Here is a 22642-nt window from a genome sequence, read left to right as displayed (position 1 = left end):
CCCTGTGGCCTCGCGGCGCCGAGGTCCCGGGTTCGATCCCGGCTCTGGGTTACTGTCCGTGTGGAGTTTGCACATTCTCCCCGTGTTTGCGTGGGTTTCACCCCCACAACCCAAAGATGTGCAGGGTAGGTGGATTGGCCACGCTAAATTGCCCCTTAATTGGAAAAAAATAATTGGGTACACTAAATTTTAAAAAAATAAAATAAAAAAGGTACCCACAATTCCAAAGTACTTTAGCGACTACAACGTTTATTGGGACGTTTCGAGGTATCTCTGTTAATCTAATGATACCCATCTTGTGAGGTGGTGCTCCTATAGGTATTGATAGTTGGAGGGTGCCTCTGTGTTTATTATAAATCCCTCATTTCTCTTGAGATGCTGGTGGTGAGCCACTTATTATTATTATTGCTTCACAGCTCCAGGGTCCCAGGTTCGATTCCCGGCTTGGGTCACTGTCTGTGCGGAGTCTGCACGTTCTCCCGATGTCTGCGTGGGTTTCCTCCGGGTGCTCCGGTTTCCTCCCACGCTCCAAAGATGTGCAGGTTAGGTGGATTGTAAATTGCCCTTAGTGTCCAAAAAGGGTAGGTGCGGTTACTGGGATAGGGTGGAGGTGTGGGCTTAAGTCGGGTGCTCTTTCCAAGGGCCGGTGCAGACTCAATGGGCCGAATGGCCTCCTTCTGCACTGTAAATGTTGTGATTCTATGAACCGAGAATTGCTCGGTCATTTCAGAGGACAACCAAGAGTTAACCACATAATAACATTAATAATCTTTATTGTTACAAGTAGGCTTACATTAACACTGCAGTGAAGTCACTGTGAAAATCCCCTCGTTGCCACATTCTGGTGCCTGCTCGGATACACTGAGGGAAAATTCAGAATGCTCAATTCACCCAACTAGCACGTCTTTCGGGACATTGTTGTGGCTCAGGGGTCACATGTAGGCCAGACCGGGTAAGGACGGCAGATTTCCTTCCCTAAAGGGCATTGGTGAATCAGACAGGTTTTTACACAAAATCTTTACCTTCATTGTCTCCATTACTGAGACTGGCTTTTTATTGCTGATTTATTTAATTGAATTTAAATGTGCCAGCTGCCTGCAAAGTGGATATTGAACTTGTGGGTGCAGCTCACAAGTCTGGGCCCCTGGATCATCAGTCAGGAGGAACATAGGAGCAGAAGTGGGTCATTCAGCCCTTAGGGCCAGCTCTGGTGCTATATAAATGCACCTTGTTGTTGTTTTGGGGTCGCAGCGTCTCCATTGGAGAATCTACCCTTCAATTTAAAGCTGATGAGGAAGATTCCACAGAGTAGACTTTAATCCCGAGGATTCCCAACAGGGAGTTTCACAAATCCACGGAGCGGACATTGGAAATTTAGGTGTAATGATCCCCCTGTGATCGACGGAAAGGTTATCACCAGCCAAGGATGCCAATCTCCCAAAACATACCCCAGTCACGCAAAGATTGTTGGAAGTATTGAAGATAAAACCTAGCTTCCTCATAGAGAGAAAGTCAATAGTTTCTTATGAAAACTGCGATAATGAAAGGGGTCATTATCTAACACTCATTGTGCGTAGAAAAATATTTAAGGTTGATTTCAAGAGAACCTCCTTTATACGCAGAGTGCGGTGAAAATGAGGAACTTTCTACCACAGGGAGTGATATTTCCAACAGGAAGCTGTGTAAACACATGATGGAGGAAGGACTAGAAGGCCGTGCTGATCAGATCAGCTGAGACTCATTTGGGTCAGAAACGTCTGCATGGGAGAATTCCCGTTCTGTAAAATCCATATTTACCATCGCAGTTTCCTAATCAATAAAGGGTAAGTGCGCAACTTGCACATTATGGATGGCTGAATTTTCCAATTTTTGTATCTGCAAACAATTCTGTCTCTAGGGGTTGGTTTAGCACAGTGGGCTAAACAGCTGGCTTGTAATGCAGAACAAGGCCAGCTGCACGGTTCAATTCCCGTACCGGCCTCCCCGAACAGGCGCCGGAATGTGGCGACGAGGGGCTTTTCACAGTAACTTCATTGAAGCCTACTTGTGACAATAAGCGATTATTATTATTATTAATTCAAATGATGCGTAACACAATCAGTTGCAGAAATCAGCTCCCTCCATTATCCCTTGTTAATATGTTACATTTCCACGCAATTGTTAATCTCCTACGCTTTGAAAATTTTCTGCAGACAGGTCCGCTCTCGGGTCCGGAACTCGTTCGTCCCCCCGTGGTCATTTTACAGGAGACGCCCAATTATGTTGTTGGTGCTATTAGGGATGGAGAGTGAGTTGTGGAGGAGTCAACGCGTGAGACTGAGGGGCCAAGAGCGAGGGGTGAGAGAAGATCTAGTGGGGACTACTGGAGTTGCACATAACAGTTAACGTGTTAAATTAATGAGTTTCTTTTCCTCTACAGATCGGTGTGGACACATTTCCTTGCCCCTTACAAAGATTTCCACCCGGAATGATCAGACATAACAGAACACTTTCAAACCCCATGTAATATCTCCCTAACAAGCTTCCGGTGCTCACTTAAGAGTTGCGTGAGCTACAATGGCCAGAGGTATTTCAATGAACATATTTTGTTCGGTAATTACAATGCTGATGGGGATCCCAGGCAGAGCAAAATTCAAGGTTGTGCAGCTTGAGAAGCACTCGAGCGGTTTGGCATAAAGAACACTTCACTGAATAATCGCTGCACGATTACACTGCAAGCTGCACTCAGCACGTCTATCCCACTGGGACAGATGATGGCTGTGCTGGCTTTGCAGAGAGGCAGAGGGACTCCTGGGCAGGTGTGCTGGCACCTCCTGGTATCTGACGCTCACTCGCAGATGGTCCAGGGATGACATAATGGGACCCGTGCGCGAGTGTGGGTAAACAAGCTGACACCCCCGGCACTGCACCGAGAGGGGGCTGCACTGCCCTCCTTTGGGGGAGATGCTAAAAGGGTCCGGTCTGCCCTCCCAGGTAGACGCAAGAGATCTGTTGGCAGTGCAACAGTTAGAACTTGCATTTATATAGCGCCTTTGATGTAGTTAGAAACGTTCCAAGGCACTTCACAGGAGCGTTACCAGGCAGAATTTGACATTATGCTAGATAAGGACATATAGGACAGCAGAGGGAGGCTTTAAGGAACGGGTTAAAGGAGGAGAGAGGGACAGAGGGATTTCAGGAGGGAATTCCAGAGTTCAGGGTCCAGGCAGCTGAAGGCACGGCCGCCAACGGCAGAGAGATGAACATCAGAGATGTGCAAGAGGCCCGAGGAACAGGTGAGTTTGTCTCCAAAGTACGGCCAATATTTATTCCCTTAGTAATGTGATGATATGCATAAGGCAAGTTTGGACATAATGTTACGCACGACCTCTGACCAATAGGCGGCAGTGTAAACCCATCACGTCACCATGTGATTGGGGAGTTGGGAGTAGGTCGTGCTGGGAGATAGACGTATTTGCAGCAGTTCCACAATAGTTATTGAGTGTTAGTTGTTTATTATTTCATTCATCCTAGTTATTTTGCCACGCAGTTGTTCCACAATAAATTATTTGAAACGACATGTTCTGTAGTTCCTCATTCACTTTGGCCTGTCTACAGAACATGACAACTAACGCGACTAAAACAGATTATTTGGTCATTGTCACATTGCAATTTGTGGGATCTTGCTGTGTGCAAATTGGCTGTCACGTTTCCTACATTAGGACAGTACATACATTTCAAATGTACTTCAGTCTCTTTAAGGGAATGGTAGCATAGTTGCAATGAAACTGGACTAGTAACGCAGAGGCCGGGACAATGATCTGGGGACATGATTTGACACCCAACCATGGCCGCTAGGGGTATTTAAATTCTTTTAATTAAATAAATCAGGAATTAAAAGCGCGCATCAGTAACCATGATGGTCCGGAGACTAGTGGATTGTTGTAAAAACCCATCTGGTTCATTAATGCCCTTTAGGGAAGGAAATCTGCCGTCCTTACCCGGTCTGGCCTCCATGTGACTCCAGACCCACAGCAAAGCTGTTGACTCTTAACGGCCTCCTTGAGAAAGCAGGCCACTCAGTTGTATCAAACTACTACAGAAAACGTACGCCACACCGGCCGCAGGTTGCAGAAGGCAGCTCGCCGCCTCGTTCTCCGGGGCAATTAGGGGACGGGCCATGAACTCTGGCCTAACCTCCGGCACCCATGTCCCACGAAAGAATTTTTAAAACCGGCCGGCCAACGATGGATGGACCCAGGTTGTAAACGGCGCGACAGAAAGCTGAGCCCATCTTTCGTTCCATCTTTTCTCTCTCCTGTTGTTTCTTCCAACCCCCCCCGCCTCCCCCCCTATGACTGAGCAGGGAGGCGTCAAAGGAAAAATACAAATGCTGCAGGTGCTGAAAATCTGAAATAAAAAAAACCCCAGAAGATGCCGGGAACACTCGCCGATTGGGGAGAATCCAGAAGATAGAAAACGGCAACGCAAACGTTAACCCTGTTCTTCTCCCACTGCCCGAGTGTTTCCAGCATTTTATGTATTGTATTTGAGGCAGGTATCGACTCGATGTGTCGAGTGCCAAGCTGGTTTTCAGTTAGAGCCAGCATGGGCACAGCACAGTGAGAATTTAGAAATTCGGCGTTACACTCACTAGAACACTCGGCCGGGGTTTCTAATTCTGGACACAGATACCGAGCTGTCCTTATTGGAAATTATTTATGGAAAATGAAATACCGCGGGAAGGAACCGGGGAAAGAATTAGCGATTCCGAAGTTTGCATTTTCTGGTCTCGAGAAAGCGTTTTATTTATAAGGCTCTGTCAGCAACTTTGCCGAACAGGTGTGGGGATTTTTCCCCCCCCCCCCCCGCTTTTAAATAATGATGGAAATTATTAGTAGATTTCCCGGGAGAGTTTTCACAAACAAACACAAGTTGCACATTTCCTCGTTATGTGTTTTTTTTTAGAAACGGAGTGAGGTTTTAATTGCAGCATCCCGTTCCCCCGACAATTGATTTTTGTGAAACAGGAACGGCAGGTCCGAATTCGCAGAATGAGCTCAACAAGATGTGTAAGTGGGCAGAAGGTTGTGTCACCCCTCGTGTCACCCTGGCTCCGTGGGCAGCACCATCACCTCCATGTCAAGAAGGTGGGAGGTACAGTCCCATTCCAGAGCACGTAATCGTACATCCACAGAATCCCTCCAGTGCAGAGGGAGACCATTCGGCCCATCGGGATCTGCACCGACCCTCTGAAAGAGCACCCTGCCTAAGCCCACTCCCCTGCCCTATCCCCGCAACCCCACCTAACCCAAGGGGCACTAAGGGCAATTTTGGACACTAAGGTCAATTTAGCATGGCCAATCCACCTAACCTGCACGTCTTTGGACTGCGGGAGGAAACCGGAGCACCCGGAGGAAACCCACGCAGACACGGGGAGGACGTGCAGACTCTGCACAGACAGTGACCCAGCGGGGAATCGAACCCGGGCCCCTCGTGCTGTGAGGCAGCAACGCTGATGATTGTGCCACCTAGCTGCACTTCTAGGCTGACCTTCCACTGCAGTACTGAGGGAGTGCTTCACTGTCTTTTCAGAGGAGGTGTTAAACCACCGCCCCATCTGCACTTCCGTGTAGATGTAAAAGAGCCAACGGCACGATTTTGACGAAGAGCAGGGCAGCTCACCCCAGTTTCCTGACCCAACGCTTCGCCCTCAAAATCATTAAAACACATTATTTGGCCCTCATCCTGTTGCTGTTTGTGGGGGCTTTGCTGTGTGCTAAAGTGGGCTGCCCCGTTTCCTCCTTCACAACAGTGACCAAAATAAAACAATCCAGCCTTGGATGTGAGGCACTTTGGGATGTCTGGAGGCGGCGAAAGGCTGTGGCAAAAGTCAAGTTATGTCTGAAGAGGAAAGGAGGGTGAATTTCACACACAAATAAACATTTGCAACAATGGGCAAACCTACCAATGTGGCAAATAGATGGTACAGGATGAAATAAATGGCAACCACCGGTGCCCAGACATGTCCCACTGCAATCAAGGTTTGATCCATGACGTCAACCCATCCCTCCTGTGTAATAATCTGGAACATGGACATGAAAGCCTGGAGAAAGACCAGCAAAAATTATAAACGTTATTCAAGCATCAATCACCAATCAAGTTCATTTCCCACACACACTTTTCAATGGGAGGGAATTGCTATAATTACTAAGGGCACTGGGCAACCTTCTGTCACATTTAACTCCAAGAAAGGTTCAGGCCATTTGGCTTGTTCCACAGCAGGCTGCGGTAGAACACTGCAGTTCCTTCAAATCACTTTTAACGTGTTGCACATTCTTAGTCAGCGGTCAAAAGCTCCCTGTTTGAGTGGAGTGGAAGTGACCAAATCCACCTCTGCATTGAGACAGAATTCTGCTTGGAATTCCCCTCCAGGTTGGTAAATCAATGCAGAGGCAATGGAGAAAAATCACAATGATGATGCCAAAAGCAAGCGGTCATGACCATCAGAAATAATCTCTGTTGTCACCAGGAGGCTTACATTAACACTGCAATGAGGTTACTGTGAAAAGCCCCTAGTCGCCACACTCCGGCGCCTGTTCGGGTACACAGAGGGAGAATTCAGAATGTCCAATTCACCTAACAACACGTCTTTCGGGACTTGTGGGAGGAAACCGGAGCACCCGGAGGAAACCCACGCAGACACGGGGAGAACGTGCAGACTCCGCACAGACAGTGACCCAAGCCGGGAATCGAACCCAGGCCCCTGGCACTGTGAAGCAGCAGTGCTAACCGCTATGTTGTGCCAGCAGACACAAGGTAATCAATAATAAATCCAATCGGGAATTCAGGAGAAATGTCTTTTTACCCAGAGAGTGGTGTGAATGTGGAGCTCGCCCCCACTGGGAGTAACGGAGGGGAATGGTATCGGGACATTTAAAGGGAAGCTGGATAAACACGAGGGCGGAAGGAACAGGAGGACATGCTGAGAGGGTGAGATGAAGAGGGAGTGGGAGGGGGCTTGGGTGGTGCGTAAACACCAGCATGGACGAGTTTCTGTTCCGTAGATTCTAGGTTATTCTATGCACTTTCCTAACCAGGGCAGAATACTTTGGCTGAAAATTGACAGAGGTTTTGCCCCATGGGCTGTCCGCCACTAAATTTAAAAGGCCACATCACTGGATTTAAATGACAACACTAAATGGAGGCAAATGTTCAGTAAAAGAACAGCTGAGGAATTTAAACTGAGCATCCCTTGTGTAAAATTAGGAACAGAATCGACTTAAGACAAATGTCCTTCAAGATTAGTAATACCTGTTGTGAAGATTCCTGCGATGAGGATAAGGTGAAATGAAATGAAATGAAAATCGCCTCTTGTCACGAGTAGGCTTCAATGAAGTGACTGTGAAAAGCCCCTAGTCGCCACATTCCGGCGCCTGTTCGGGGAGGCTGGTACGGGAGGTGGTGCAAGTTCTGCACTCAATCATATTCATCCCTCAGCCAACATCGCAAAAGTCGATGGTCTGGCTGGTCACTACCACATTGTTACGTGTGGGTGTTTGCTGCGCCCAAATTAGCTTCACCTTTGTTACATAAGAGACTACACTTCAGAAGTACTTCATGGATTGTAAAGTGCTTTGTGATGTTTCAAGGTGGGGAAAGGCACTAGAGAAATGCCAGTGGCTACGAAAATAAAATAATTATAAGCACCTTGTTATGAACCCTTACTAATTTGCTCCAGTGACAAATTGAACATCGAAATAAAGATGCTGGGGATACTCTGCAGCTCCCGCTGCACAAGGGGCAAGGAAAATTAAGGATTTTTATGTTTCCAAGCATTCATCCTATTTGCTTCTCTTCAAGGATGCTACCTGACTGGTCGATCAACGTTTTACTTCTTTGATTTTCACTTTCCTGCCTTTAGTTGACAGAATCAAGGCCAAGGAGAAGTTATTTTAAAATAAGAGCCAAATCATTCATGAGAGGAGGTTGGGAAACGCTCCTTCGCACAGAGGGAGGTAGACTCTGCCTCCAACAGCAGCAGACGCTCCCTCAGTTAATCATTTAAGTCGGAGATCTACAGAGTCTTGCTTGATAAGAGTGGGATGGGAAGATACGGAGCCAAGGTGGGCGAACGGAGCTTTCTTGTGTTTAGGGCCTGTCGTGAAGGTGAAAGCTGCTCTTGCTAAACACGGAGAAAACCCCAACGTGATACTGACCCTGGGGAACGTTGTAAACCGATCGAGCTCCTCCACAAAACAGAACATCTGCAGGCTGATGGACGACATGACAATCAAAAGGCTGGCGGTGAAGACCACTAAGCTGCCCAGCTTTTTCCCAGGCCCAAAGATTTTGTACACAAAGTCCTCCAGAGCTGGCGAGATTTTAATCAGTCTGACAACCCTCAGCACCTGGCGGAAAGAAGTATTGAAGAAATAATTACATTTCAATACAAGTTAAAGTCTCACCGGTCGCGATCTAACGGCCGCACTAGCTGCGGGCGCAAATCCCACAACCACCACTAAGGGCAGCACGGTAGCATTGTGGATAGTACAATTGCTTCACAGCTCCAGGGTCCCAGGTTCGATTCCCGGCTTGGGTCACTGTCTGTGCGGAGTCTGCACATCCTCCCCGTGTGTGCGTGGGTTTCCTCCGGGTGCTCCGGTTTCCTCCCACAGCCCAAAGATGTGCAGGTTAGGTGGATTGGCCATGATAAATTGCCCTCAGTGTTGGGTGGGGTTACTGGGTTATGGGGATAGGGTGGAGGTGTTGACCTTGGGTCGGGTGCTCTTTCCAAGAGCTGGTGCAGACTCGATGGGCCGAATGGCCTCCTTCTGCACTGTAAATTCTATGATAATCTATGATAAACCTCACAAGAGCCCTGATGCCTGTAAAGGTGGGGGGGGGGGGGGGGGGGGGGGTTGTTGTTGACGTTGTGGTGAGGTGGGATGGGCGCCCCAATGTCATCATTGCGGTGGCGGGAGATCTGGTTGGAATGCCTGATGTTGCCATTGTGGGAGAGGAGGTGGCGTCCCCAATGCTTGGGGGTGGGTGGGTTACTGACTTCCTGGGGGTGGGTGCGTTACTGACTTCCTGGGGGTGGGTGGGTTACTGACTGCCTGGGGGTGGGTGGGTTACTGACTGCCTGGGGGTGGGTGGGTTACTGACTTCCTGGGGGTGGGGGCTTTTATTTAAATTGGGGTGTCCTTCCGATCTTGGTATTCTTGGCCTTGCTGGCACCTGTAGACCCTGCCCTCCAGCTGATGGTGTAACCCTCACTTCTGATTTTAAAATGCAGAGCGCTGTTCAATACGGCGGGCTTCGCGCTGGCTTTCTCGCCCGAGACAGCGCTCTGTGCATTTCTGGGAAGATTCCAGACATCATCCCAGATGCATAATGAGAGTCAAAATATTCCACATTTGTTGAGAGTCACAATATTTATTAGCTTTATTGTATTCTATGCATTAAAAACATTAATTGGGGTTACAATGTGCATTCAACACTCCTACTTTCAACTGAACCTATGGAAAGTCCCACTATAAAAATACTCGCATTTCTATCGAAGACTACGGCACAGAATGAGGCCGTTTGGTCCATTGAGCCTGTGCTGGATCTTTGAGAGGGAGATCCAATTTGTCCCCTTTTCCCTGCTCGTTATCCATAGCCTTGCATATTTCCTGTTCAACTATTTGTCCAATTGCCCTTCCCAAAAGTTATTATGAAATCTGTTGCTGGTGGCATATTCCAGATCATCAAAACTCACCCCTTCTGGGTCGTTTGCCGAATTCCTTCACTTTGTGTCCTCTGGTTACTGAACCTTGTGCCGCTGGAACAGATTCTCCTTCTTTTAAAACCCTCCTGATTTTGAACACCTCTATTAAATCTCCCCCCGAACCTTCTCTGCTCCAAGGAGAACAATCCCAGCTTCTCCGATCTCTCCACATCAACGGAAGCACCATCGCTGGTACCCATTCCAGTCAATCTCTTCTGCCTCCTCTGTGACACCTTGATAGCCTCATGGTGTCTGTCCTCGCCTTGTTTGACACTGTGCAGCTAATAAATGGTTTCCGTCCTCCTGGCTGCTCTCTCTAGTTGCCGAGGGTTGCACAAACCTGCAGCACTCTGTCCGTCTATATCAGCTCACGCAGGGGTCAGCCTCCCCCTGCCCCTCACTTCACCCTCTCCAGTTCAAATGGTCACAGCTATCGAGAGATTGGGATCCACCAGATGCACACTTCATAATCTCTCCAGTTTTCAAATTTATTGCTCAGAAATATGACTTGTCTGGAAACCTTTTAAACAGACCCTCAATGTAATTGCCAACATTTTAGTCCAGTACTTTGGTAGCGGAAACATGGAAGATAAGGTAATATAATTTTCATTATTGCTGTTTTATAATGTTTTCTCACTATTTAACATTTCAGGTGAATGTTTATGTCTGCGTTGTTTTCCAGTTCACACACTCGTGGTTAGGCTGACGACATGCCATCATTCAGAAAATGCCAAGATCCACAAATGATTTGGTCCCAAGCGCTCCAGACGGGAGAGGACACAATGGCCAAGGCCGATCCCACTGGCAGGAACGTCTGGTCCTGCCAATGGTGAACACGGCTGTAGGTCTCCCCCCGTTTCAGAGGCTGCGAGCAATGGGACAATCCGGTCTCCCGCCGTTGCAGAGGCTGCGAGCAATGGGAAAATCCGGTCTCCCCCCGTTTCAGAGGCTGCGAGCAATGGGAAAATCCGGTCTCCCCCCGTTGCAGAGGCTGCGAGCAATGGGAAAATCCGGTCTCCCCCCGTTGCAGAGGCTGCGAGCAATGGGAAAATCCGGTCTCCCCCCGGTTCAGAGGCTGCAAGCAATGGGAAAATCCGGCGACAGTGGGGGGGGACTGGAAGGTCCCATCGCCGCCCAGCGTCGGGCCGCCTCTGCCTCCGCAGAACATACTGCGGGGTGGGGGGAGGAACCCACCCTTTCGCGTGGGGCGCTACGTGGGAGACATCTGTTCACTTAAAAGTTCACAATTTTCTATCAGGTCACCTGAAAATATGTAAATTGAGAATGGTAGAGGTCTGGATAAATGTGAAGAGTTGTTCCCACCACCAGCAGCAGCTCAAACTTGTGAAGGGAGGAGCTAATGTAGCCAGTGAATCCCAAACACCAGATTTTCACCAACGCCTCCAGGTCAAACAGGATGGTGAAAGCCACCTAAAAAGACAATCCAACAAAATGCACATCAAAGGCTGCTTCTACATCTGAGTGACAATTGACAGGTTTTCTAAAACAAATCCATTTACCTTGCAAGAAAGATTTCAGCCTCGGAAAACTCAGCCAAAATTATAGGCTCAGCCTTGCAGTTCAATAAGCTAATAGTTAGCCTGTAACAATGACTCATTCACTGCATTTGGCCGGGAACAACGGCATCCATTTCAAACTGGAGATGCCATTCAGGAGTACCGCGTGCAATTTTGGCTGTCACATTTTAAGAAAGCGTATACTTGTATTGGAGGCGGCACAGCGAAGGTTCACTCAATTAGGCTCACATGGCATTCGCTTCTTTTGCAAATCACTTTAAACCTGGAATTCTCCGGCCATTCACTGCCAGGGAGTCTCTGGTCCCCCCGGGGAGCGCACCCCCACCTGCGGGTGTCCTGGCGGTGCGGGGTGGCTTCAGTGTGTATTCCCATTGACAGCGGCAGGAGCGGAGAATCCCGTCGCTAGTGAACGCCGCGCCGACTCCTACCACCGAAAAACACATGGCTGGAATGACGGAGAACCCGCCTTAAATCTGTGCCCTCTCGTTCAACGAGCAGGAACGGTTTCCCCCCATCTATTGTGTGTCCGGCCCACTCTTGATTTTGAATATCTCCATCAAATCTCCTCTTAGCCCCCTTCTCACGAAGGAGAACAGTCCCAACCTCTAGCACAATGGATAGCACAGTTGCTTCACAGCTCCAGGGTCCCAGGTTCGATTCCGGCTTGGGTCACTGTCTGTGCGGAGTCTGCACGTTCTCCCCGTGTGTGCGTGGGTTTCCTCTGGGTGCTCCGGTTTCCTCCCACAGTCCAAAGACGTGCAGGTTAGGTGGATTGGCCGTGCTAAATTACCCCTTAGTGTTCACAAAAGGTTGGGTGGGGTTACGGGGATTGGGTGGAGGCGTGGGCTTAAGTGGGGTGCACTTTCCAAGAGCTGGTGCAGGCTCGATGGGCCGAATGGCCTCCTTCTGCACTGTAAATTCTATGATTCTATCCTCATAACTGAATTTTCTCATCCTTGGGACCATTCTTGTAACCCTCTCCTGAACTCTCTCCAATGTGTTCACATCCTTCCTATGGTATGGCGCCCAGAACTCGACACAATATTCCAGCTGAGGTCTAGCTAGTGTCTTGTATAAGTTCAGCATAACTTTCTAGCTCTTGTGCTCTATGCCCCTAATAATGCACCTTGGCAGCGAAATTGTGCACAGCAAGTTCCCACAAACAGCAAGGAGATAATGACAAGAGAACCTGACGTGGTGATAATTCAGGAGTAAACATTGGACAGGATTCTGGTCAGAGCTCCCTGCTCTTCTTTGAAATCGAGCCATCGGTTATTTTACGTCCCTCTGAAAGGTTTGATGGGACTTTGGTTTAACATTTCATTTGAAAGCTGGCACCTCTGACAGGGCAGCACTCCCTCAATACTTCCCTGGAGGGTCAGACTGGGTATTGTACTCGTGTCTCTGGGAGAACCCACAGCCTTCTGATTTCAAGGTGAGGGTCCCACGCAATAATCGCATACCTTGCTCTGCGAGAATCTACGACTGCTTGGACTAAATCAACATTTCAAATAATCACAAGTGCAAGGTGTGATGATATGTATAAGCAATCATGTAGATAACAATGTAAATGACCTCCCGACCAGCAGGTGGCTGTGGAAATCTACCACTTGACTCTGTACCTCGAGGAGTTGGGAGTTAGGCGTGTTAGTGGATAGTCGTACTTGCAGTAGCTCTAGGATAATTTATCAGTGTTAGTAATTTGTAATATATTTCTTATAATTATTTTTACCACGCATTTATTTTACAATAAAACACTTGAACTAGTCAAGAACTAGACATACTTCTGTGCATCATTCCCCCCGGACAAGCACCAGAAAATATCACAAGTAATGTTCATTTGGAAGTATCCAATGTTCCGAACTTGTTTCTTGAGGTTTAATCAGTCAGCACATTTCCTACTCTGAGCAAACAGTCATTCACAGCCCTCCTGTCAAAACAAGAAGATTTGGTGGCCAACTGGCAGGGTGAAGGTTACTGAAATATTTGCTCGTCATGCGAACAGTACAAGAAATGACATCTTTCCCAAGCTGGCCTGGTTCCAATTCAGTTTGACATCCGAAGGGAGATTTGTTTAACTTCAGAGATCAAAATAGTAGCATTTCTCCTGTCATTTAGGGCAACTTCTGGGGAATCTGAAAACTTGCTTACGTGAAAAATGAGGGAACATTTGACAACGGGCCTCTGAGCAAGATGATGCCCTTTTGAGAAATCTCTTGCTTTTTCAACATTTCTGGGTGCCGTGTGCCAGCCTGGCCCTCTCGCAAATTTGGTTTACGGTCCTATTTAAAGGCTGCAGACACAGAATGAAGAATTGATGTTCAGCAGTCTGAAACCTGTGTTTAAAACGATTCACGGCATTGATCCTGTGACACCACTGTGAAGGGAGCGGGGTAATCTCCTCAGTGTCCCGGCCAACATTTATCCCTCAACTAAACATCACCAAAAACAAAATTATCTGGTCATTTTCACATCATTATTTTCGGGACCTGGCGTTACCTACAGATACGGCTGGAGAATTGGCGGGTCCGTAACCGCGCATGAGCACGCCTTAAACATTTTTTTTAAACAGCGACTACTGTTAAAAGTGCTTCATTGACTGTAAAACATTTGTGGACATCGGAGGTTGCGAAAGATGCTATATAAATGCAAACGCCTTCTTCCTTCTCATAAACCCTGACGTAGATCAGTTGGATGAACTAAGTTTGTTTCGTTGCTGTAAATACCGGGCGATATCGACTTCAATTTAAACGAGAAGTGTGCATCTGGGAACTGTTATGTAACTAATGCCGCCTGGTAGTGAACAAGTTAGACCAGTGACCACAGACAGCATTCTGATGTTCCAGTCTGCTGCTTGTTCATTACCTCTGGGCATTTTCAATCAAACGACACATCCACATCCAGGGTAGCAACTTGACAGCTTTCTACACTCTGTTAGACAGAGAGGGCTGAACTCCAGTCAGTTTGAGGTTTATCGGGATGCCTAAGGGACTAAAGAATGGCGGGTGATTAAGCAATCACGGACGAGAGCGGATCTGATATTCACTCTGGAAATATCAAGAGTAGCTTATGGTACCAACCTCTGCCAGATAGAACATATCATACTGGCTCCTGGAATTCTCCTCCTTGTAGTAATTGCTGGCAGCCACAGTGACATCGACAGCGACCATGCTCAGGACAAACATGTGGAAAATAGAAGATTGCATCATTTTCTGAGAAAAAAGGAGAGAGTAGAGGTTAAAGTTTTAAAACATTATAGAAAGCAATTCATCCAGTTGAGTGCTTAGCACACTCATAATATAGACAGGAATTCAATTCTAGACCAAGAACTATAATTCATCTAAAAGCATGTTTTTCTAAAAAAGAGCATACGGTCCCTTGGCTTTGTAAAAAGTACAAAAGCGATGAGGTTATGCCGAACCTTTACAAGCTATTAGACCTTGATTATGGGGCTGGACTCTCCGAATCTCAGCCTAAGAGCTGATGCCAGCGTGGGAACAGTGGTGTTTTACGCCAAAGTGTCGATGCCGCCCCTGCACCCATGCTCCGTCCAGCAGCCACGCAGCGTAAAGCCCCCGGCGTTACCTACGGATGCGGCCGGAGAATTGGCGGGTCCGTGACCCGCGCACGAGCACGGACCCAGCCTGCCACATACTGTCTCCTTGCCACCCCCGGGCCACCCCCCGCCAGTGCCCCCAGCCCACGCCAAAACCCCTCCTGCCCGCGGAATGGCCCCCCCCCTCCCCCCCCGACTGCGCCGGGGCTGGACGCAGTCCGCAGCTGCCATGCGGGGTCCATGAACAAAATAGCATGAGTGACCCACGCCGTCGGGAACTCGGCCCATCAGCAGCGCAGCATCAGGGGAGGGTCTCAGGTGGCGCCCTGAGGCCGTCCGGCGTACTCCTCGAATACGCCGTTTTTTGAGGGGGCGGAGCATCGCGAAAGCACCGCCGGCCCCCGATTTCAGCGCAAACGGGGATTCTCCGGCCCATCGCCGAACGCAACTTCTGCGTCAGAGACAGGAGAATCCCTCCCAAGGTGTTCAATTCTGGGCTCCACATTTCAGTGTGGCACTGAGGAAGGTGCGAGGTTTAATGTCACAAAACATGAGCCAAGTGTCCGAGGCACTGTTATAATGTGGGAAGTGCGGCCCTCAATTTTCACACAGCAAGATCCCGCAAACAACCATGTGATAATGACCAGATATTTGTTGCTGTTTATTAAAAAAGAAACTTGTCAGTTGAGGGAGAAGCATTGATTCCAGGACCCCAGGGAGAAATCCCCCACTCAGGTATCTATTGTGGTATATAAATACACTTGGCTACATTTTCCGTTCCTCACCAGGCATGAAACTGGCATTGCAGATTGGCATCACGTAAGATTAATCCCCATGCTAGGCAGGGTGAGTGTAGACTTGGTGATGTATTTTTAATTAATGTTTTCCCTCCTCTTGCTGATTTGGCTAATGGATAAGATGGGACCATTACGCAAATTCAATTACTCTCTCAAACAGAAATGTAGCAAGCTCACCTCGTGGACCCCCCCCGGGATATTAAATGCGTACAAGTTTCACATTGTTAATTGACATCAGCGCTAAGGACCATTAAAGTCAGCTTCACAACCAATTGGAAAGAAATCATTGGGCATATTTTCACTTTCAACGTATCCAATGGCAACCTGGCAAAGCAGATTATCCCCCGGATATAGAACGGGCCCCGTTTTCATCTCGGATTCACAGATAATAAATCAAAAGATTGTTTAAACAGTGAAAGGTCATAGATGGTTCTTGCACTTCATACATAGAATCATAGAATGCCTACGGTGCAGAAGGAGGCCATTCGGCCCATTGAGTCTACACCGAACCTCGGAAAGAGCGCCCTACTGAGGCCCACTCACCCGCCCTATCCCTGTAACCCCATAACCCCACCTAACCTTTGGACACTAAGGGCAATTTTGGACACTAAGGGCAATTTAGCGTGGCCAATCCACCTAATATGCACATCTTTGGACTGTGGGAGGAAACCGGAGCACCCGGAGGAAACCCACACAGACACGGGGAGAACGTGCAGACTCCGCACAGTCACCCAAGGCTGGAATCGAACCCGCGGCCCTCGTGCTGTGAAGCAGCAGTCTATTTGAACAGGTCTGTTTGAAAACAGAAAAAACAAGTTATTCAGATCTTGGTCCTTTTCTGTTGACAAAGATGCACTTGGCTTACATTTTGTGACATGAAACGCAGCACATGTGCTAGCCAATGTGCGCGGTTATGACAGCGACGCTTTGTTATCCAAACCTGATTTTTGATACGAAAATAAAGGGAAATTTTGAAAGCGGTTTGTGGAATTTTTCAAACCATCGTGGTCATTAGACTTTAGCAATTCACTGTCTCAATAAAAATTCAGGAATCCATCAGCAGAATTTCAAAATGAAATTGGATCGCCATTGAAAAAAAAATTCATTCCTGGGATGTGGACGTCGTTGACAAGGCCAGCAGCATTTATTGTTCATCCCTAATTGCCCTCGAGAGCAATTAAGAGTCAAACGCTAGGTTTGGAGTCACATGTAGGCCAGACCAGGCAAAGACGGCAGATTTCCTTCGCTCAAAAAGGGCATTAGTGAACTGGATGGGTTTTTAAACATCGATCAATGACGGGTTCACGATCACCGTTACGTCGCTTTATATTCCAGATTTATCAATTGAGTTTAAATTCCACCAGATGCTGTGGTGAGATTTGAACCCATGTCCGCAGAGCTTTAGCCTGGATTACTAATGCAGCGACATTACTGCTACCCCACCACACCCCTTTAAAAAGAAAAGAAAATGTGAAGGGCCATGTCGAAAGAGTAGAGGAGTGAGACTAATTGGGTTGCTCTTTCAGAGAGCTAGCACCGACACTGGGGGCTGAATGGCCTCCTTCTGTATCATTCTCTGAAGTCAGTAAGATCCGCAGGTCCTTATGCTTGCTGGGATTCAAATTAAACCATCAAACATCAAAATGCAGCACATCAAAACAGCCAAAATAACTCATCCAAGTCTAAAGCTTTCTATCTCTAATCATCAACATCCCTCAAGGGATTTCAAAAGAGATGAGACTTTCTCAGTTGGTCAGATGCTTTATTTTGAACTAAAATTGTTTTAATGAAATTTTGGAGCTGCTTTTCTAATGAGCTGGTGTTCATTGTGAATTCAAGTGCACTGATTGAATCATAGCTTACGGCATCGCTTGAAGATGAATGCTTGTAGACAGAGTAACCGTTAACAAGTTGTGGCAATAGGCTTTAATACACCCCCCTGTCTATGCAGAAATAGTAGCATTGCACCAAAACTGGTCTCACAGCACTAAATCCAGGTAGATACTCCGAGGGGGAGTATCGACTGGGCAGCACGGTAGCACAGTGGTTAGCGCTGCTGCCTCACAGCTCCAGGGTCCCAGGTTCGATTCCGGCCACGGGCCACTGTCTGTGTGGAGTCTGCACTTTCTCCCCGTGTCTGCGTGGGTTTCCTTCGGGTGCTCCGGTTTCCTCCCATAGTCCAAAGATGTGCGTGTTAGGTGGATTGGCCGTGATAAATTGCCCTTAGTGTCCAAAAGGTTAAGTGGGGCTACTGGGTTACGGGGATAGGGTGGAGGTGTGGGCTTACGTAGGGTGCTCTTTCCAAGGGACTGGATGGGCTGAATGGCCTCCTTCTGCACTGTAAATTCTATGTCAATAGTGCAGTACTGAGGGTGTGCTGCACAGTCTTGGGTGCTGTCTTTTGGATTAGATGCGAGGCTCTAACTACCTTCTAAATATCTCAAGTCACTATTTTGATTAAGTGCTAGGGAATTCTTCCTGGTGCTGTGGCCAATATTTATCCCACAACCAACATCATTTAAAAAGTAAGCATTATCCAGTCCTTATCGCATTGCTGTTCATGGGAGCTTGCTATGCAGAAATTGGCTGCCACTTTTCCTGCAGTTGCTATTGTCATGATATACTCCAGTATATCATGGTGCAGACACACACACTGATGGGCACACAGTGGGACCAATCAACACACACAACACCGCAGCCAATCACCAGTTAGAGCACACTCACTATAAAGACAGGGGGCATCAGAGTTCCCGCTCATTCGGGATGCAGCCTCCTACAAGGACAGAGCTTACAGCTTACAGCACAGATCTTCACCACGTGCTGAGTGCATAGACTGGTTCGGACAGGCATAGGTCTTTAGTTTAATCTAACATCGTGTTAACCCACAGTGAAAGTATGTTCAACAGTTTCTGACTTAATAAAATAGTGTTGCACTATTTTAAGTGTTGGTGGCCTGTATGTGTTCCACGGATCCAGAGCACCCAACACATCAGCTATCTCGATGGTACAGGATTGCAGGACACACGCAGTATACAGAACCAAAACCTTATTGTCGATCCAGCAGCAGAGGTTCCTTTTTTATAATAAATATTTTATTGAAAATTTTTGGTCAACCAACACAGTACATTGTGCATCCTTTACACAATATTATAACAACACAAATAACAATGACCTATTTTATAAACAAAAAATGAATAAATAATAAATAACAAAAATGAAAACTAGCCCTAATTGGCAACTGCCTTATCACAAGTAACACTCTCCAAAAATATAATTTAACTGTCCAATATATAATTATCTGTCGCAACGACCTATACATATTATACAGTATATATTAACAACCCTGAGAGTCCTTCTGGTTCCTCCTCCCCCACCTCCCCCCCCACCAACCCGATCCTGGGCTGCTGCTGCTGCCTTCTTTTTTCCATTCCATCTATCTTTCTGCGAGGTATTCGACGAACAGTTGCCACCGCCTGGTGAACCCTTGAGCTGACCCCCTTAGAACGAACTTAATCCGCTCTAGCTTTATAAACCCTGCCATGTCATTTATCCAGGTCTCCACCCCCGGGGGCTTGGCTTCTTTCCACATTAACAATATCCTGCGCCGGGCTACTAGGGACGCAAAGGCCAAAACATCGGCCTCTCTCGCCTCCTGCACTCCCGGCTCTTGTGCAACCCCAAATATAGCCAACCCCCAGCTTGGTTCGACCCGGACCCCCACTACTTTTGAAAGCACCTTTGTCACCCCCATCCAAAACCCCTGTAGTGCCGGGCATGACCAAAACATATGGGTATGATTCGCTGGGCTTCTCGAGCACCTCGCACACCTATCCTCCACCCCAAGAAATTTACTGAGCCGTGCTCCAGTCATATGTGCCCTGTGTAATACCTTAAACTGAATCAGGCTTAGCCTGGCACATGAGGACGACGAGTTTACCCTGCTTAGGGCATCTGCCCACAGCCCCTCCTCGATCTCCTCCCCCAGCTCTTCTTCCCATTTCCCTTTTAATTCATCTACCATAGTCTCCCCTTCGTCCCTCATTTCCCTATATATATCTGACACCTTACCATCCCCCACCCATGTCTTTGAGATCACTCTGTCCTGCACCTCTTGTGTCGGGAGCTGCGGGAATTCCCTCACCTGTTGCCTCGCAAAAGCCCTCAGTTGCATATACCTGAATGCATTCCCTTGGGGCAACCCATATTTCTCGGTCAGCGCTCCCAGACTCGCGAACTTCCCATCCACAAACAGATCTTTCAGTTGCGTTATTCCTGCTCTTTGCCACATTCCATATCCCCCATCCATTCCCCCTGGGGCAAACCTATGGTTGTTTCTTATCGGGGACCCCCCCCAAGGCTCCAGTCTTTCCCCTATGCCGTCTCCACTGTCCCCAAATCTTCAGTGTAGCCACCACCACCGGGCTTGTGGTGTAGTTCCTCGGTGAGAACGGCAATGGGGCTGTCACCATAGCCTGTAGGCTAGTCCCCCTACAGGACGCCCTTCTAATCTCTTCCACGCCGCTCCCTCCTCCTCTCCCATCCACTTACTCACCATTGAAATATTAGCAGCCCAATAATACTCACTTAGGCTCGGTAGTGCCAGCCCCCCCTATCCCTGCTACGCTGTAAGAATCCCTTCCTCACTCTCGGGGTCTTCCCGGCCCACACAAAACCCATGATGCTCTTTTCAATCCTTTTTAAAAAAGCCTTCGTGATCACCACCGGGAGGCACTGAAACACAAAGAAGAATCTCGGGAGGACCACCATCTTAACTGCCTGCACCCTCCCTGCCAGTGACAGGGATACCATATCCCATCTCTTGAAATCCTCCTCCATTTGTTCCACCAACCGCATTAAATTTAACCTATGCAATGTGCCCCAATTCTTGGCTATCTGGATCCCCAGGTAACGAAAGTCCCTTGTTACCTTCCTCAACGGTAGGTCCTCTATTTCTCTACTCTGCTCCCCTGGATGCACCACAAACAACTCACTTTTCCCCATGTTCAATTTATACCCTGAAAAATCCCCAAACTCCCCAAGTATCCGCATTATTTCTGGCATCCCCTCCGCCGGGTCTGCCACGTATAGTAGCAAATCGTCCGCATACAAAGATACCCGGTGTTCTTCTCCTCCCCTAAGTACTCCCCTCCACTTCTTGGAACCCCTCAACGCTATCGCCAAGGGCTCAATCGCCAGTGCAAACAATAATGGGGACAGAGGGCATCCCTGCCTTGTCCCTCTATGGAGCCAAAAATATGCAGATCCCCGTCCATTCGTGACCACGCTCGCCATCGGGGCCCTATACAACAGCTGCACCCATCTAACATACCCCTCTCCAAAACCAAATCTCCTCAACACCTCCCACAAATAATCCCACTCCACTCTATCAAATGCTTTCTCGGCATCCATCGCCACTACTATCTCCGTTTCCCCCTCTGGTGGGGTCATCATCATTACCCCTAACAGCCTCCGTATATTCGTGTTCAGCTGTCTCCCCTTCACAAACCCAGTTTGGTCCTCGTGGACCACCCCCGGGACACATTCCTCTATTCTCATTGCCATTACCTTGGCCAGGATCTTGGCATCTACATTTAGGAGGGAAATAGGTCTATAGGACCCGCATTGTAGCGGGTCCTTTTCCTTCTTTAAGAGAAGCGATATCGTTGCTTCAGACATAGTCGGGGGCAGTTGTCCCCTTTCCTTTGCCTCATTAAAGGTCCTCGTCAATACCGGGGCGAGCAAGTCCACGTATTTTCTATAGAATTCGACTGGGAATCCATCCGGTCCAGGGGCCATTCCCGCCTGCATGCTCCTAATTCCTTTCACCACTTCTTCTACCTCGATCTGTGCTCCCAGTCCCACCCTTTCCTGCTCTTCCACCTTGGGAAATTCCAGCCGATCCAAGAAGCCCATCATTCTCTCCCTCCCATCCGGGGGTTGAGCTTCATATAATTTTTTTATAAAATGTCTTGAACACTCCATTCACTCTCTCCGCTCCCCGCTCCATCTCTCCTTCCTCATCCCTCACTCCCCCTATTTCCCTCGCTGCTCCCCTTTTCCTCAATTGGTGTGCCAGCAACCTGCCTTCTCCCCATATTCATACTGTACACCCTGTGCCTTCCTCCATTGTGCCTCTGCAGTGCCCGTAGTCAGCAAGTCAAATTCTACATGTAGCCTTTGCCTTTCCCTGTACAGTCCCTCCTCCGGTGCTTCCGCATATTGTCTGTCCACCCTTAAAAGTTCTTGCAGCAACCGCTCCCGTTCCTTACTCTCCTGCTTCCCTTTATGTGCCCTTATTGATATCAGCTCCCCTCTAACCACCGCCTTCAACGCCTCCCAGACCACTCCCACCTGGACCTCCCCATTATCATTGAGTTCCAAGTACTTTTCAATGCACCCCCTCACCCTTAGACACACCCCCTCATCTGCCATTAGCCCCATGTCCATTCTCCAGGGTGGGCGCCCTCCTGTTTCCTCCCCTATCTCCAAGTCCACCCAGTGTGCAGCGTGATCCGAAATGGCTATAGCCGTATACACCGTTCCCCTCACCTTCGGGATCAACGCCCTTCCCAGCACAAAAAAGTCTATTCGCGAGTAGACTTTATGGACATAGGAGAAAAACGAGAACTCCTTACTCCTAGGTCTGCTAAATCTCCACGGGTCTACACCTCCCATCTGCTCCATAAAATCTTTAAGTACCTTGGCTGCTGCCGGCCTCCTTCCAGTCCTGGACTTCGACCTATCCAGCCCTGGTTCCAACACCGTATTAAAATCTCCCCCCATTATCAGCTTTCCCATCTCTAGGTCCGGAATGCGTCCTAGCATCCGCCTCATAAAATTGGCATCATCCCAGTTCGGGGCATATATGTTTACCAAAACCACCGTCTCCCCCTGTAGTTTGCCACTCACCATCACGTATCTGCCCCCGTTATCCGCCACTATAGTCTTTGCCTCGAACATTACCCGCTTCCCCACTAATATAGCCACCCCCCTGTTTTTC

General features: G+C 48.2%; 1 protein-coding gene across 1 annotated transcript in view; it reads right to left on the bottom strand.

The window, feature by feature from the left end:
• The window catches only part of nalcn (sodium leak channel, non-selective), a 282172-nt gene that overhangs the window by 176037 nt on the left and 83493 nt on the right, over positions 1–22642 (bottom strand). Inside the window, exons 11-14 of the mRNA XM_072476568.1 lie at positions 14370–14501; positions 11015–11182; positions 8199–8390; positions 5948–6085 (exon numbers count right to left, since the gene is read on the bottom strand). Coding sequence (XP_072332669.1) covers positions 5948–6085; positions 8199–8390; positions 11015–11182; positions 14370–14501 — 630 coding nt within the window. The remainder of the gene's footprint in view (positions 1–5947; positions 6086–8198; positions 8391–11014; positions 11183–14369; positions 14502–22642) is intronic.

This window comes from Scyliorhinus torazame, chromosome 15 (assembly GCF_047496885.1).
Source record: "Scyliorhinus torazame isolate Kashiwa2021f chromosome 15, sScyTor2.1, whole genome shotgun sequence".
NCBI classification, from domain to species: Eukaryota; Metazoa; Chordata; class Chondrichthyes; order Carcharhiniformes; family Scyliorhinidae; genus Scyliorhinus; species Scyliorhinus torazame.
This window is presented reverse-complemented; position numbering and strand designations above follow the sequence as displayed.